The sequence below is a fragment of the Macaca mulatta genome, chromosome 11 (assembly GCF_049350105.2).
Source record: "Macaca mulatta isolate MMU2019108-1 chromosome 11, T2T-MMU8v2.0, whole genome shotgun sequence".
NCBI classification, from domain to species: Eukaryota; Metazoa; Chordata; class Mammalia; order Primates; family Cercopithecidae; genus Macaca; species Macaca mulatta.
The window spans coordinates 131,893,988-131,908,580 of record NC_133416.1 but is presented as its reverse complement, the minus strand read 5'-3'; the positions used below and the strand labels follow the sequence as shown (position 1 = coordinate 131,908,580).

The window sequence follows — 14,593 nt, the reverse complement described above, 5'->3', positions numbered from 1 at the left end:
GGGGCATTGGCTTCCCATCTGACCTTGGGCCAGTGCCCTAAACCCTCTGGTCTTCAGCCTCCCTCTTGCTATGAAGCAGATGGCAGCATGATGGGATGCTCTTTCCAATGGTGTTAGGAGGAGGGTGTTTGGTACATGGACAGATGAGGATGAGGATGATGGGGGTGATGAGGATGAGGATGATGGGGGTGATGAGGATGAGGGTAATGGGGGTGACGAGGATGAGGATGATGAGAGTGATGAGGATGATGGGGGTGATGAAGATAAGGGTGATGGGGTGATGAGGATGAGGATGAGGATGATGAGAGTGATGAGGATGATGAGGTGATGAGGAAGAGGATGATGAGGATGATGATGATGATGGGGGTGATGAGGATGAGGATGATGAGGGTGATGAGAATGAGGATGATGAGGGTTATGAGCATGAGGATGATGAGGATGATGATGATGGGGGTGATGAGGATGAGGATGATGGGGTGATGACGATGATGAGGGTGATGAGGATGAGGATGATGAGGGTGATGAGGATGAGGATGATGATGACAATGATGGGGGTGATGAGGATGAGGATGATGGGGGTGATGAGGATGAAGATGATGGAGTGATGAGGATGAGGATGATGGGGGTGATGAGGATGAGGATGATGAGGATGATGGGGGTGATGAGGATGAGGATGATGGGGGGATGAGGATGATGAGGGTGATGAGGATGAGGATGATGACGATGGGGGTGATGAGGATGATGAAGATGATGAGGATGAGGATGATGGGGGGATGAGGATGAGGATAATGAGGGGGATGAGGATGATGAGGGGGATGAGGATGATGAGGGTGATGAGGATGAGGATGATGGGGTGATAAAGATGAGGATGATGAGGGTGATGAGGAGCTCTGTGGGTGGAGTGCTGCCTGTGTGTCAGGTGCCAAGTGCTTTGCACATATCATCAGCTCATTTCACCCTCACACCGGCCCCCTAGGGTAGTAACTTTTATCCCCATTTTCCAGAAGAGGAAGGGAAGGCTCAGAGAGGTCCAGGAGCTTCTCAAGGCTAGCAGTAAGTAGGAGTGGGAGCCAGTAGGACTGGCTCTGGTCTAGCCAGTGCAGCTGCGGAGTCTGCGCAGCTTCTCCTAGCACTGATGCTGCCTGTAGGAACCGTAACGGGTAGTAATGCCGGCTCATAGCAGGCCTGGCTGCGCCTGCCTGTGTAACTCATTGAGTTCTCACCATGGTCAGAATGGCGGCACGGCAATCAGCCCTGTTTACAGAGGGGGAAACTGAGGCCTAGCGGGGTGAGGCTGCTCGGCTGTGCTTCCTTAGCTGGCAAGTCACGAAGGCAGGATTTGAACCTGGCTTCGGAGCTTGGAGGTTGCAGCTGGCCCGGGAGCTGGGGCCTCTCCCGGGTACGGAGTCCCTGGGGTGACTCACAGGAAATGGGTAGCAGCCTGACTTCCTGTGCACGGCCGCGGCCCGGGCTGCAAGGGGGCCTCCCCACGCCCTGGGAGCTGCAGCCCTCCTTCCGCCCGCCGGGGTGCTCACCCCTCATGCTCTGCCTCTTCCCACAGCAACAGCTGGAGGAGGAGGCTGCCAAGCCGCCCGAGCCTGAGAAGCCCGTGTCACCGCCGCCCATCGAGTCGAAGCACCGCAGCCTGGTGCAGATCATCTACGACGAGAACCGGGTATGCGTCCCCGCCCCTGCCTGCTGCTCCCCGGTGTTGGCCATGAGGTGCTTCACAGGGGGCACCATGAATAGGGCCTCAGTGTTCCCATCTGCAAAATGGGGAGGGGACCTCGCCACCCTCTCCCCGAGAGATGCAGGGTTTATGAGTGGGTGGGGGAAGGTGACTGGTGGAAAGCCATCCTGGTGTGGCCTCTGGGCTGTTCTGCTCAGATGCGCAGATGGGTGTGAACCGTGGCTAGCCAGCGGGATGCAACACAAAACGGAGGCTTTGGGCTCCAGGATAGCACCAGGGTCCAGCTGATGGCCCAGGGTAAGGGGCTGCCACTTCAGGCACTCGTGCAGAAGAAATCCCTTTAAGACAAAAGATAATGACGTTATGACCACAGCAGTGAGCTTTCATGGAGCAGCTCCTCCCGTCAGTCCTGGAACTGCACGTGCAGATGTCGTTTCCATTTTCCTGAGGCCCAGAGAGGTTAAGTGACTTGTTTAGAGTCACACAGCTAGGAAGCATTGGACCTGGATTTGAACCTGTGGGCTGTCAGACCACAGGGCCTGAGTTCTCAGCACCAGCTTCCACTGACACTGGACCCTCGAAGGGGCCTTTGAGATGATTGAAACAGAGTCTGTAGCAGGCTGTGGAGGCCCATGGAGATCCCACTGGGGGCAGCTATAGGGGGTCTGGTCTTGGTGGAGGGGCTTGGGGTACCCAGAGCCATGTCTCCAGGGGCTGGACCGTAAGGGTCTGTGCACCCCGAACGTGGAACCTTGTGTCTGGTGAGGTGGTAAGCTCCCCGTCGTCCCAGGCAAGCCACTACTAGCTGGGCTTTGATGATTTACAATCGACTTTTTCTAAATGTACTCAGGATCTGTGGATGTTGATCCCCTCCCTTATTTTCTGGATGAGGAAACTGAGGCCCAGAGAGGGACTGGTCCTTGTGAAGCGTGACAGATGCGGAAACTCCTCTCCTGGCCTTGGCTTCTCTGGTTCCCCTCCTGCCTGTAGCCCCAGCCACCCTTCCCAGCTGCCTCTTCCGTAATATCTTCCTTGGCCAATCAGTGCTCAGAGTTGAGGTGGGGGTGGGGAGGTCTCTGGAGTCTGGTGGGTGCCTGCAGTAGCAGCCTGAGACAGGGAACTACTTGATCAACCAGTTTGGCTACGCCTCCACCTCTAGAAACAGCAATGTCATGCAGAATGAGACAAGCCTGTTTGGGGCCTGGGAACTGTGTGCCTGGGTCACTCTCCCACACCGTGGCCCCTCACCTCAAGTACCGCTAGTAACAGTCATAAGAGAGCCCAGGGGCCACACATCCTTCAGCCAGGCATCTTGGGTTCAAATCCCATTTCTCCCACTTCCTGGCTCTGTGACCCTGGAATGTTTTACTTAAACCTCCCTGTGCCTCACGCTTCACGGCTTTAAAACAATGACAACGATGGCATCACCTAGTATAGTTGGTGTGGGGATTAAAGGGGCTGATTTCCTAGTGCCCTTAGGACAGACAGTGCCTGGCACCAAAGAAATGCCAGCTGATGCTATTAATTGTCATTATCGTAGCTCTCATTTCTTTTTGTGATTGTTTACCTTGTACATTTAATAGAACAGTATTTGCATTTAGTAGAACTACTATTATTCTCTCCATTTTGCTCATCAAGAAACCAAAGCTCAGAGAGGGAAGGAGACCTCCCTGAGACTGCAGAGCAAGTGAGCTTTGAGCCTGGGACTTGGAGCCAAGATTGAGGTTGCTCCAGGAGCCCGAAGTGGAGGGGACATGGACAGGGCTCCTGAGAGTGTCACCTCTGCCTGCCGTCTCTGATCCTTGGTGGAGAGCAGGCACGGTTCTCTTCAGCAGCTGTGGAGGCCAAGTCAGTGGCTGAGCACATTGCTGCAGTGCCTTGGCCTCTACCTGGTACTCCTCTCCTTGCAGGGCTCATACTGTCACTTCCATCTTTGCTCAAGTGGCTCCTTCTCAGCAAGACCTGTTTCAACCCTCTACTTAATACTGAAAACCCTTCTCTCACGAAAAAGGGTTTTCAGGATTACACCCATTTTCCTCCTTTGTGGCTCCTGATTCTCCTTAGCCTTGTCCTCATGGGACGTGATTTCTAGTTTACTTATTTATTCTGTTTATTATGAATGGAAACTCTGTGAGGGCAGGGATTTTATTCCTGCCCACTTTTATTTCCAGTGGTATCTCCAGCACCTAAAACGGTGCTCACCACACAGCAGATGCACATTAAATAATTGTGCAAATGTTCAGGTGGCAGAAGGGGAGGGGAGATGGAGGCGAGTGGCCAGCTCTGGCCCGTGGAAGAGGCCTCTGGTTTGGGGGCGTGGGGGCTGGTGGGGACCCTCCACCTGGGCTGAGCCTCTGAGCCTCCAAAGTCTGCAGCCTGGTGTGCGGGAGGCCCCCAGCTGCCTTTGGCAGGAGCAGCCTGGACTTACCGCCTCTTGGGGGATCAGTAGGATTAAATTTTAATCTGCCTTCCTTCCCTGCTGGTTCCTGGAGAGATGGAGGACAAGGGTCTGTCTCTAAACGCCGAGCCAGCCGGAAAATGCAGCTTCCCCGCCGGGCAGGGCCCGCCTGGCAGTTCTGAGTGCTGGAGTCTGGCTCATTATCCATTCAGAGCACATTGGTGAGGCACCCGCTGAGCAAGGCTTTTCCCACCTCCCCGCCTCGCGGGAGCTGCCTGCGTGGGCGGGGGCCGGGGCCGGGCAGGTGTGCACAGATGGCAGGGCAGCCGGCAGGGTGGCTGCAGCCTGAGAGCAGGAGCAGACGGGGTGGCCTGGGCCCAGGAGGGCAGAAGCATGACCTGGAAGTGAGCGCTGGGAAAGGCTTCTTGGAGGCAGCGGGTGGGCTGGAAAGAGGGCATTCGGGTGAGGGACATGGCACAGGCCAAGTCCCAGAGACGGGACTGGCGTCTCCTTTGATCTTCAAAGGTGGTGGGCATGAGGTAGGAGCCTGTTGGTTCCGGGACAAAGCACACACTTGGGATCTGGACAGGACACACACACAGGCAGCACTAGCAACGTGTGGATGCAGAAGGGGCATTTGTGTAGCGCAGGTTGCTGGTACTGCAGGAATTCAGGACGGAACAGGCAGAGTGGGCTTCATAGGGGAAATGGGCCTTGAGCTAGGTTGACTGGGGAAAGGCAGAAGGCTGCTTCCAATGGAGATGTCTACAGCTTACTCACAAGGTGAGGAGGAGGCAGGATTGATGGAAGCAGCAACCCCAGTTGCTGAGTAATGCGGAAATCAGCAGAAAACTTGGGTCCTTGTCTTCGAGTTTAAGCATCTTAAAAGGAAGGTGTTTCTATGATGTGATTAGGACTCAGTGTGTGCACGTGTGATCAGGACGGAGCAGGGCAAAGACGAATAATACCATCCACAGTCACCGTGAACGTGAAGCATTCAGGAGAGTCTTTTGGGGGGTTTGGCACTCCTCATGCTTGTCTGTCGGGCCCAGCATCAGACCCCTGATTCAAGATTTTCAGAGCAGTGCTTCAGACCCCATCCTGTGGCCCCAGCATCCTGTGCCAGGCCCCCACCTCTGGCCTCCATGCCCAGCCACCTGGTCATCAAAACTGCCCCCAGGGTCCAGGGGTTCTTTCAGATTGTCCGTTTCAGCCCTGTGGGGCTGCTGCATGTGTCCTTTGACCTGCCACTGTTCCTGCTCGTCACATACCCTGGGAGGGCTCTGCGCAGGGCTCACAGGCATGGGGCTCTGTGTGAAGATGAGGAAGCTGAAGCTCAGGGTAGGCCGCTGCCCTGAGGCACTGCTGCAGCCAGCGGAGGAGCTTGAGTGCAGGACTAGGGGCTCGGGGCTTCTTGGGTGAGTAGGTGCTGCCCGCAATCTGCAGACGAGGAGGCCAGTGTGGCAGAGAAGGGGCTAGGATGGGGCTTCCAGGCAGGGGAGAGGCGAGGGAGTGGTCAGTGTCTGGTCTGTTTCTCTGTCCTAGAGGAGAGCCGCATATGGATGCGTGTGTGGTTTATGTGCCTGTGGGTACACATGTGCATATACAGATGGATGCATGTGTGCTATGTGTGTTGGATACACATGGGTGAGCATACATGTGTGCCTTTGGATGACTGTGCATACTTGTATGTGAATACTTAGAGTGAGAGTCGGCTTGTGTGGGACGAGCATGTGGTGATTTGTGCATTGATACAGCACACCTGTGTATGTGTATGCGTGCATATGTGCATGTGTGTGGACCTCTGGATGGCTATGTGCACATATGTGTAAGTGTGTATGCGTCAGCATGTGAGGTCTGTGGTTATCTGTGCACTTACACATCCATGCATACACACGTGGGTGTGTGTGTGTATGTGTGCATGTGTAACTATGGGTGCTGTGTGCACATGTGTGAACACATGCATCCACGAATTGGCACGTGTGAGGCGTGTATGTAGGTATTCATGTATCTCTGCACCTGTATGCATAAGCATGTGTTCACACGGGTATGCATTAGGCTGTGTGCATGTGTGTAGAGATGGATGTGCGTGAGATGGCGTGTGTGGGGCGGGTGTGGTTACATCATGTGTTCACTTGGGTGCACGTGTGTGAGTATGTGTGTCCGCCTTGACGTGTGTGGACGTGTGTGTATGTCTTTGCGCATTCCTAGATCTCGGCATGTGCACTTGGTCACGTGGGTCTGGTGCTCCCGTGCACCTGTCTGCATAGATGACTAAAGACTTGTGTGCCCCAGCGCAGCTCCTAGGCGTTTTGGGCATGGGAGGTCTGGCCACACAGACCCAGAGTCCCTGCAGGGGTGCCATTGCTTGAGTGATCCCCAGTTGCCTGGTGAAAGCCCCTACAGTGGGTGGACAGCACGGCGAACAGGGCCCCTCACTGGCTTGAGTCCCTAGGTTCTCCTCTCCTCTCTGAGCCAGGTGAGCTTGGGCAGTGGCTTCTCTCAGGCTTGGCCACCTCCCCTGCAGCATCAGCCCCACCTGCCACCATCAGAGCAGAGAACTCGGCCCCCGCAAGGCCAGGAACATGGGAGGACATGCGTGGGGGCAGTCGGGTTTCAGTGGGATTGAGAAAGGCCTGTTTCCCTTCTCACCCAGGGTGGGGCTGAGTCCCCTGAATTCCAGCCTCCCACTGGCAGGTGTCAGCCCAGCATGAAGCCTCCTCTGGGCCGGAGCAGTCCCTGAGTTTTGCCACCCTTGGGTGGAGTTGGTTCAGCTCTACCAAGTGTGTCCTGGTGTCCCCTGCAAGCTGGGCTTTGTGCCTGCATGGGGAAGATGCAGACAGGAGCTCCTGTTGGAGCAGTTGCTGTTTGCCAGGACCAAGGGCAGCCAGGGAGCCAGTGTCAGGAGGTGGCCCCCAAGGGGGCCAAGGAGAGGTACAGATATGAGCCATGGGAATATTGGGGTTGGGGAATGTTCTACGTGGGAGAGGTTCAGGTGGGAAGGGTTTGGGATTTTGCCTAGAACTGTGTGGATTGGTGACCTCCTATCCAAGTGTCCTCTCTGAGCCTCAGTTTCCCCATCTGTAAAATGGGGCAGCCCTTGCACCCAGAAACAGGTTACTGGGAGGCTTGGCAATCCTGGTTGTGGCTTGGAGAGCAGGGAGACAGGGCCTGCCGTCTCGGCCACCTCTGTGGAGGAGGCAGAGAGGCCTCTGTGTCCTTGGAAAGGCCAGGCGTGTCCGGGATGTGGACTGCTTCCCCCATGGCCCTGGAGAAAGTGACTGCTGCCCTCAATCCTGTGCTGAGCCCTGCTGGACGATAGCAGCTCGGTGGCTGGCGCTGGCCTCTTCTGGTCCTGGTGGAGAGGCGGGGAGGCACTGGGCCAGCTGCAGCAACGTGGAAAGAGGACAGGGTTCTGGGCTGGGACCAGAGAGCCTGTGGGTACAAGAATGCTTTGCCCCAGAGACAGCCTGAGTGAGGGAGCCAGCCTGAGCAAGGGAGCCAGCCGACCCCATTTCCAGGTATTTAGACCATTCCTGAGCATCCACTCTGAGCCAGACGCTGTTCCAGGCACTGTGGGTGCAGCAGAGAACAGAGCAGGTGCCTTGCTCTTCATAGAGTCCTCATCAGGGGGACATGGCCAGTAGGATAAACAGTGGGCTGCAGACCCTTACCCCTGACCACATGTGCTGTGAAGACAGCCAGGTGGGGAAAACAGTGGTCGAGGGAGGTGGGCCACCCTGCTGTGGGGGGTCAGGGAAGGCCTCTCTGGGGAGGGGAGGCTGAGTCAAGACACTTTCATACATACCTTTCTCCGCCTGAGCATACTAATCTGCTGTCACTGCTCTTAACCAACAGCTGTTGTTTGGGTTTATTCCAGGCAGGCGCCAGGTCTCATTCATTCCCTGTCTCTCCACCGGTCCCAGCGTTTGGAAGCTGCCCTGCCCCCATGCCACCCCATACCCAGTCCTTCCCTGGCTCAGGGGTTCTCCCATCCTCAGTACCCCAGGGCAGACTCTTTCCTGCTTCGAGGGTGTGGCTGGGACAGTGACTCTCAGGGTGATGTCTCCCCCCATCCACCGGAAATACTAGTCCCAAGCCGAGGGGTGGCCCTGCGTGGGACCTGGCCCTTGGCTTCCTCTGTCCGTGGATCCCGGAGGTCGTAAGAAGGGCTTCTTCCCTGTGTTTTGTTTCTGTGCCTCAGTTTCACCATCTGTGAAATGGGGCTACTCCTGCGTGTGCCTCCCGTGGTGCTTATGCGTGATTGAAATGTTAAGAACACAGCGTGTGCCTGACGGTCGGCTCATGGCAGGTGCTTGGGGAACTGATCACTGCTGTAATAGTTCTCCCCTGCTGTTCCAGCCCCCAGCCGCACCTTGAGGCTGCAGGTCTCGGGGTTTCGGCTCAGCGTGAAGGTGGCCGAGAGCATAGCTCTGCTCTTGGTGGTCCAGGCCCTGGGCTCTAGGCAGAGGCAGCTCTAGGTTCCGGCTTGAGCCCACCTACATAGGTCTTTCTCCGAGGGCTGGGGAGTGGGAGTGATGCTGACCCGCCATGCCCTCCCCTCTTTGCTGCAGCTGGGGAGCCTGGGCCCCTCCGCCCTGCGAGGAGATCTTGGCAAAGGCTGCGTCAAGTTTTTGTTGGCAGCCACGTTTCCCAGGACTCGGGGTCACCTACTTTTGGCCAATCTGGGTTTGGGGTCACTGGGGACAGTTTCAGTATGGTGATGGTGACTTCTGGGGCCTGTCTGCCTAGTCATTGCCAAATACTGGGTGGCTGCCCCAGTGCAGCTGAGTCACAGCAGGGGCTCGCCCACGTGCCAGCCCGTGAACACCCATTTGCCAGCACACACGCAGTTTAGCCTTGTGCAGGGGGCGCCCAAACCCACCCAAATTCTGCCCCTGCCCTCCGTCACAAGCCCCAGGAAGCCACCTTCAGGAGCCCCTCCACCCCCCACCTCCCTGTACCTGGCTGGCCTGGGCCATCCTCCAGGCCTCCTCTGAGCGGACCCTGGTGGTCCCAGGCTAGGGGCTGGCGGGCCTGGCCGAGGCACAACGTCTGCCTTCACGCCGAGGGCCGGGGTGGGGGCCCAGAGGTCCAGCCTATTGACGGAGCGGCCGCCGAGCCCTGCACCACATGTTCCTGTTTTCCTAATAAGTCCCCACTTGTGAGTGGGGAGGAGGCGGGGAGGCCCCAGGGCAGCCCAGAAATAATCACATGATTGTGAAACACAAGAATCCTAGAAAGGGTATCTCTGAGCGCCTCTATCTCACCCTCCCTCCTCCTCCTCCTCCTCCTCCTCCTTCCCTCGCTGGCTGCACTAGCTCTGAGGTAATTGTAGACAACCCAACCAGCTTCCAGGGCGAGGGAAGGCATCTCAGGGCTGGCAGTGTCGGCTGGGCTGGCGGGGAGCGGTGCCCACATCGCCGGGCCCTGGGGGAGCGAGGCCTGCGCGCCTGCCGGGGAGCAGGCTTCGGTGGACCTGGCGCATTTGCTAAAATCGAAACTTGGCGGGCTTGCTGGGGCCGCTGTGGGGGTATTGAGGCCCCTCTGTGTTTTTTTCCAGCCAGGGGAGGGCCTGGAGAGGGCCCCAGGCCTCCCTCCCCCGTACTGAGGATCAGCATGCTGGACTGGGCTGGGCAGGTGCCCGCTGCTCCGGGAAGCCTCTATTTATAATCTGTGTTTTTTTGTTTTTTTAAAAAATTCCTCCTCTTCGCCATCACCCTGCAGAAGAAGGCCGAAGCTGCACATCGGATTCTGGAAGGCCTGGGGCCCCAGGTGGAGCTGGTGAGCTGGGGTACAGGGTCGGGGGCTCCGGGGAGGGCGGGGGTGGCTGGAGAGGTGGGCAGGGAGGCGGGAGGGTGCGGTGGAGGAGGAAGTCATCTATTGCCAAGCGCTGCCCAGGCGGCGTCCGCGGAGGAGGCAGGAAACCCACCTTCCTGATGAGAGGATGGCAGATAGCGGGTGGGCGGGCCTGGCTGGGCTGAGTGGGGGTGGGGAGTCTTGGCAGCAAGTGCCTGTGGGGCCACCTGCGCACTCCTGTGCACACCGTGAAGCCCGGCCACTCGGGCTGTGAGGAGAGTCACACACCTGTAGACCAGCGCGTTTGCTCCAGCTGAGCGCGGAGAGCCGGTTCTCTGGGTCACGCGATCTCGGTCCACTCCCAGGTGCGCTGCTTCATGGTGGTGTGACCTTGAGCGGGTTTGTTACACTCTCCGTGCTTCAGCTTCCTCATCTGTAAAATGGGAATCCTAACAGCACCTATTCCACTGGGTTACAGTGAGGAGGAGCTGTGTTAATGTTTGTCCAACATCAGGTGTGGCGCCTGCCTTGCAGACAGTAAGTGTTCGGCATTAGCTATGATGATGATGATGATGATGATGATGGTGATGATGGCTGTCACTAGTGTCCTTTTGCTGTGGAAAGACGCCATGTCAGCAGCAGAGCTGGAAAGCAAGCCCCAAGCCTCCTGGAGTCCCTGGGCTGAGGATGGGTGGATGCAGAAGCCCTAGCTCGCAGAGAACGGGCCACAGCCCCTGCCTGCCCCACAGCCGTGTGTGCGCACTGAGCTGGTCAGCATGGATGGCCGTGGTGGGCACTGAAGGCATACTGCTACCCACATGTGTGCCAGATGAGGGAGAGTCTGTGTGCATGGTGGGCTAGGGTGTGCGTGTGAGTGCGCCCAGGGTGCAGGTAAAGTCTTACGCTTTCGGCCATGTGTAGTGGCTCACACCTGTAATCCCAGCACTATGGGAGGCCAAGGCAGGAGGATTGCATGAAGCCAGGAATTTGAGATCACCCTGGGCAAAATAGCAAGATCTTGTCTCTGCAAAAAATTAAAAAATTCACCAGGTGTGGTGATGCACGCCTGTCGTCCCAGCTACTTGGGAGGCTGAGGCAGGAGGATGGCTTGAGCCCAGGAGTTCAAGGCTACAGTGAGCTATGATCACACCACTGCACTCTAGCCTGGGCAGTAGAGTGAGACCCTGCCTCATAAACGAAATGAGTCTGACACCTTCAGAGCTTCCATCTAAACTCAACTCCACTGCGTGTTTGCCAAGTGGCCTTAGGAAAGGGGCTGACCTCCCAGTACCACAGTGCTCTCTCATCTCGGACAGGCAGACACTCTGGGGCCTCCTTCCAGGGTCTTCCCAGGGTTAAAGGCAGTGATGCCCGTTAAAGGCTCACCTAGTGCAGCTCCTGGCCCCTACGAAGCGCTCAGTAGTTGTGAACAATTTGGTGATGAGCTACTCCGCGTGAAGTTTCTGCAGGCCGCTCAGTTTTGCACAGTGAGAGCTCCCCGAAGCCTGGGGTCTGTCTGTTGAGGCCACTCAGGAACTGCAAGCCCCAGGCTCCCAGGCCCGCTCAGAAGGCAGAAGCAGGGAGGAGATGGCAAGGGCTCCTCCAGCTCAGAAGCAGGGCCCAGCCACCCACCTGGCTGGACTCAGACACCTCGCCGGGCTCCCCCATCCCCTCAGGGCTCTGCCCCCTCCAGGTACATCCTTGGGCCTGGGCGACCTGGTGACGAGCTCTGGCCTGGGGTCGTGCTTCTCACCGTGGAAGTGATTTCTGGGGAAGTTTCCAGCAGCTGCTGCTTGCTTGTTTTTCTGTTTTGTAAACAGCTTTATTGAAGTACAGTTCGCACGCATGCCATTCACCCATTTAAAGCATACAATTCAGTGGGTTTTAGTGTATTCACAGATGTGTGCAACTGTCACCACGGTCAATTTTAGAACATTCCATCATCTCAAAAAGAAACCCTTCTGTCTCTATGGATTTGCCTATTCTGGACATTTCCTATAAATGGAATCTTGCAATATGTGGTCCTTTGTGTCTGGTTTCTCTCCTTCAGCATCATGTTTTCGAGGTTCATCTGTGTTGAGCGTGGGTTGGTCCTTCATTCCTTTTTGTGGCTGAATCATGTTTTCACTGTAGGGGCAGGTCACGTGTTGTTTACCCACTCATCAGTTGGTGGACATGAGATTGTTTGCATATTTGGGGTATTGTGAATAAAGTTGCTGTGAACATTAGTGTGCCGTTTCCATGTGAACGTACGTCTTCATTTCTCCTGGGTGTGTACCTAGGCGTGGAATTGCTAGATCCTCTGTTAACCCTATGTTTAGCCCCTTGAGGAACTGTCCAGCTGTTTTCCAAAGTGGCCGTACCATTTTACATCCCCACCAGTAAGCTGCCTCTTGCCTCGGTTTCTCCTTTTTTGCCAAATGGGGATGGCAGGGTTGGATGAAGTTCCCAACCATTTCCAGACTTCCAGGTCCTCCCGCTCCCCTTTCCTGATTGGTCCCTGGGGGCTTCCTAGGGGAAAGGGCCTGGAGGCCCCCATGTCTTAGGGCCTGAGGAACACCGGCGAGGAAGCCCCTGTCCGTGGGAGTCTGTGGGCGGATGGGGGTGGGCAGCGCTGGTGTCAGAAGCTTTGGAACCAGCGGCCCCACAGTGAGTCTTCTCTGGTTCTTTGGAGACAAGGAGATGGGGTTGTCTCCCGCTTGGGGATCTCAGAGCAGAGGCTTCCAAAGGGCTGATGGCACAGGAGGCCAAGGTCTAGTGTCTGGACTCTTGAAGGCCCCTGGCTTGGTGCCAGTCAGTGGGGAAAGGGAGGGTGCCTCGCAGAGCTGTTGCCATCCCATTTTCTGGATGAGGCTCAGCGAGGGGAGTGCCTTGCGCCGGGCCACACAGCAAGAGATGAGGTGGGGAGGTGTGCTGAGCCCCGGGGGGAGCGGCTGGCCAGTTCTGCACAGATCTGCCAGGCCCGAGTGGCCACAGGCATCCTCCAAGCAGAGGCAGCTCCGTGGTACACCCTCTGCAGGGGCCTGTCTACCACCTAGGTGTCAGAAGCCCGGACCAGGGACGGCCTGAGGACCCAGGGGCTGTGGTCACAGAGTCTAGTTCCCAGGGTGTCTTCCATCAGAAGCTGCAGTTCCAACGCCCCTCCCCTCGGCAGGGATGGATCCCTGTGGCCCCCCTGGAGGAATTTGCATTGGAAAGGATGAAAATAGCAGCAGAGGTGCTAACCAGGGGTCTAGGGCTCTGAGATGGTGGGGCACGGCCCCTCCCGCCCAGCTGTGGGGCCCGGGCCAGGCTGGGAGCAGGCGCGGTGGTGGAGGGCGCGCCCGGCAGCCCCGACCTCTCTGCCGCTTTGAGTCATTGCTTCCTTCCTGTTCCAAGGCGTTATTTTAAGAAGCTGGTGTCACCAGCGGGTTGAGGGCTGGGGCTGACGCTTCATTTATTGCCAGCTCAGGCCGCCTGGGACTGTGGCTCTTCCTGGTGGCCCTGCTGCCTGGCTCAAAGCCCAAGGGGGGCCGCCTCCTCCCTGGCCCCTGCTGGCTTTCTTAGTCACCACTGTGCCTCATCTTTGCCTAAGCCCTGCGTCTGGCACCTGCTCCCCTTTGCCCTCTTTCTGCCCTCTGAGTGGCTGCGCCTCTCATTTTAGAGGAGACGGAGGCTGAGCAAGAGAGAGCTAGACCCTGGGGCCTCCTGGGTGCCACCCCAGGCTCCACACTCATCTGGGCCTTGATGTCCTCACTGGCATGTGTCCCCCCAGGGGTCATTTCTCCCGGGAGGATAAGGCCTGGGGGTGAGGGACAGGGGCCAGCCATGCCCCCAGCCTGTGGCTGTGGAGGTGTCTCATGGCCCCACGTGGGGACCCCGCCTAGCCTGGGCTGGGGAGCCGCCAGGCCTTTGTGCAGCCCCCTCTGCAGAGGGTGAGGGGGGTGCTGGGGAGTCCCCTCGGGCCCTGTGTCCCCTCAGCAATGCATCTGCCGGGACATGTCACTGTCCCTCCCTCCCCCAACCCCCTTCTGGGCTTTCCAAGATGGCTGGCCTCAGCCTGTTGCCATGGCGACACACAGCATTCGAGCAGCTCTGGGCCCAGAGCCTCCCCTGGGCTCCTGGGGTTCAGTGGCCTCGGGGAGTGACTGGTGAGTGCCTCCCAGGGGGCAGCCCCTGTTTAGAAGCGGCAGCACGCAGTATCCTCAGTCCTTCGGGGCCTTCGCCTTGCGGGCCGCTCACCGATGGCCGCCTTGAGAAGCAGGGGCTGTGTCCCTGTCTACGGGGCAGAGGAGGCGGCCACCAAGTGGAAGTGGCCTCCCTCCCCTGTGGCTTCGGTGGGTTGGAGGCTGACCGGGCTCCTGCTGCCCCCGGGAGCCTGTCCTGTGTTTCTGCTCCCGCCCTGTGCCGCAGAAGCACTGTCCCCTCTGCCCACCACTCCCTCCCAGGGTCGTGTGCGGTGGGCTTCCAGTCCCCTTCTGGCCCCCTTCGGCTGTTTGCTATCTTTAAAACCAAAACAAGACAAACACTAAATTTCACCAAGTCTGAAATTTTCTGGGCTATCCAAAATTTCCGTGAAGTAGGTCCTCTTTGTTCTGCACTCATGTTCCAGATGAGGAAACTGAGGCCGGAGTGTTGAGGGCACTTGTCCAAGCTCACAGCTAGTGAGGGAGGAGCCACCATTTAAACTGGGGCCTGTTTCCAAAACCCGAACCTTTAAGTGATGT

General features: G+C 57.5%; 1 protein-coding gene across 50 annotated transcripts in view; it reads left to right on the top strand.

The window, feature by feature from the left end:
- NCOR2 (nuclear receptor corepressor 2) overlaps nt 1-14,593 on the top strand; it is a 193,554-nt gene that overhangs the window by 50,354 nt on the left and 128,607 nt on the right. For all 50 annotated transcript variants that reach the window (XM_077955765.1, XM_077955764.1, XM_077955743.1 and 47 more), the window contains 2 exons: nt 1,562-1,675; nt 9,816-9,872. In XM_077955765.1, the coding sequence (XP_077811891.1) occupies nt 1,562-1,675; nt 9,816-9,872 (171 nt within the window). The remainder of the gene's footprint in view (nt 1-1,561; nt 1,676-9,815; nt 9,873-14,593) is intronic.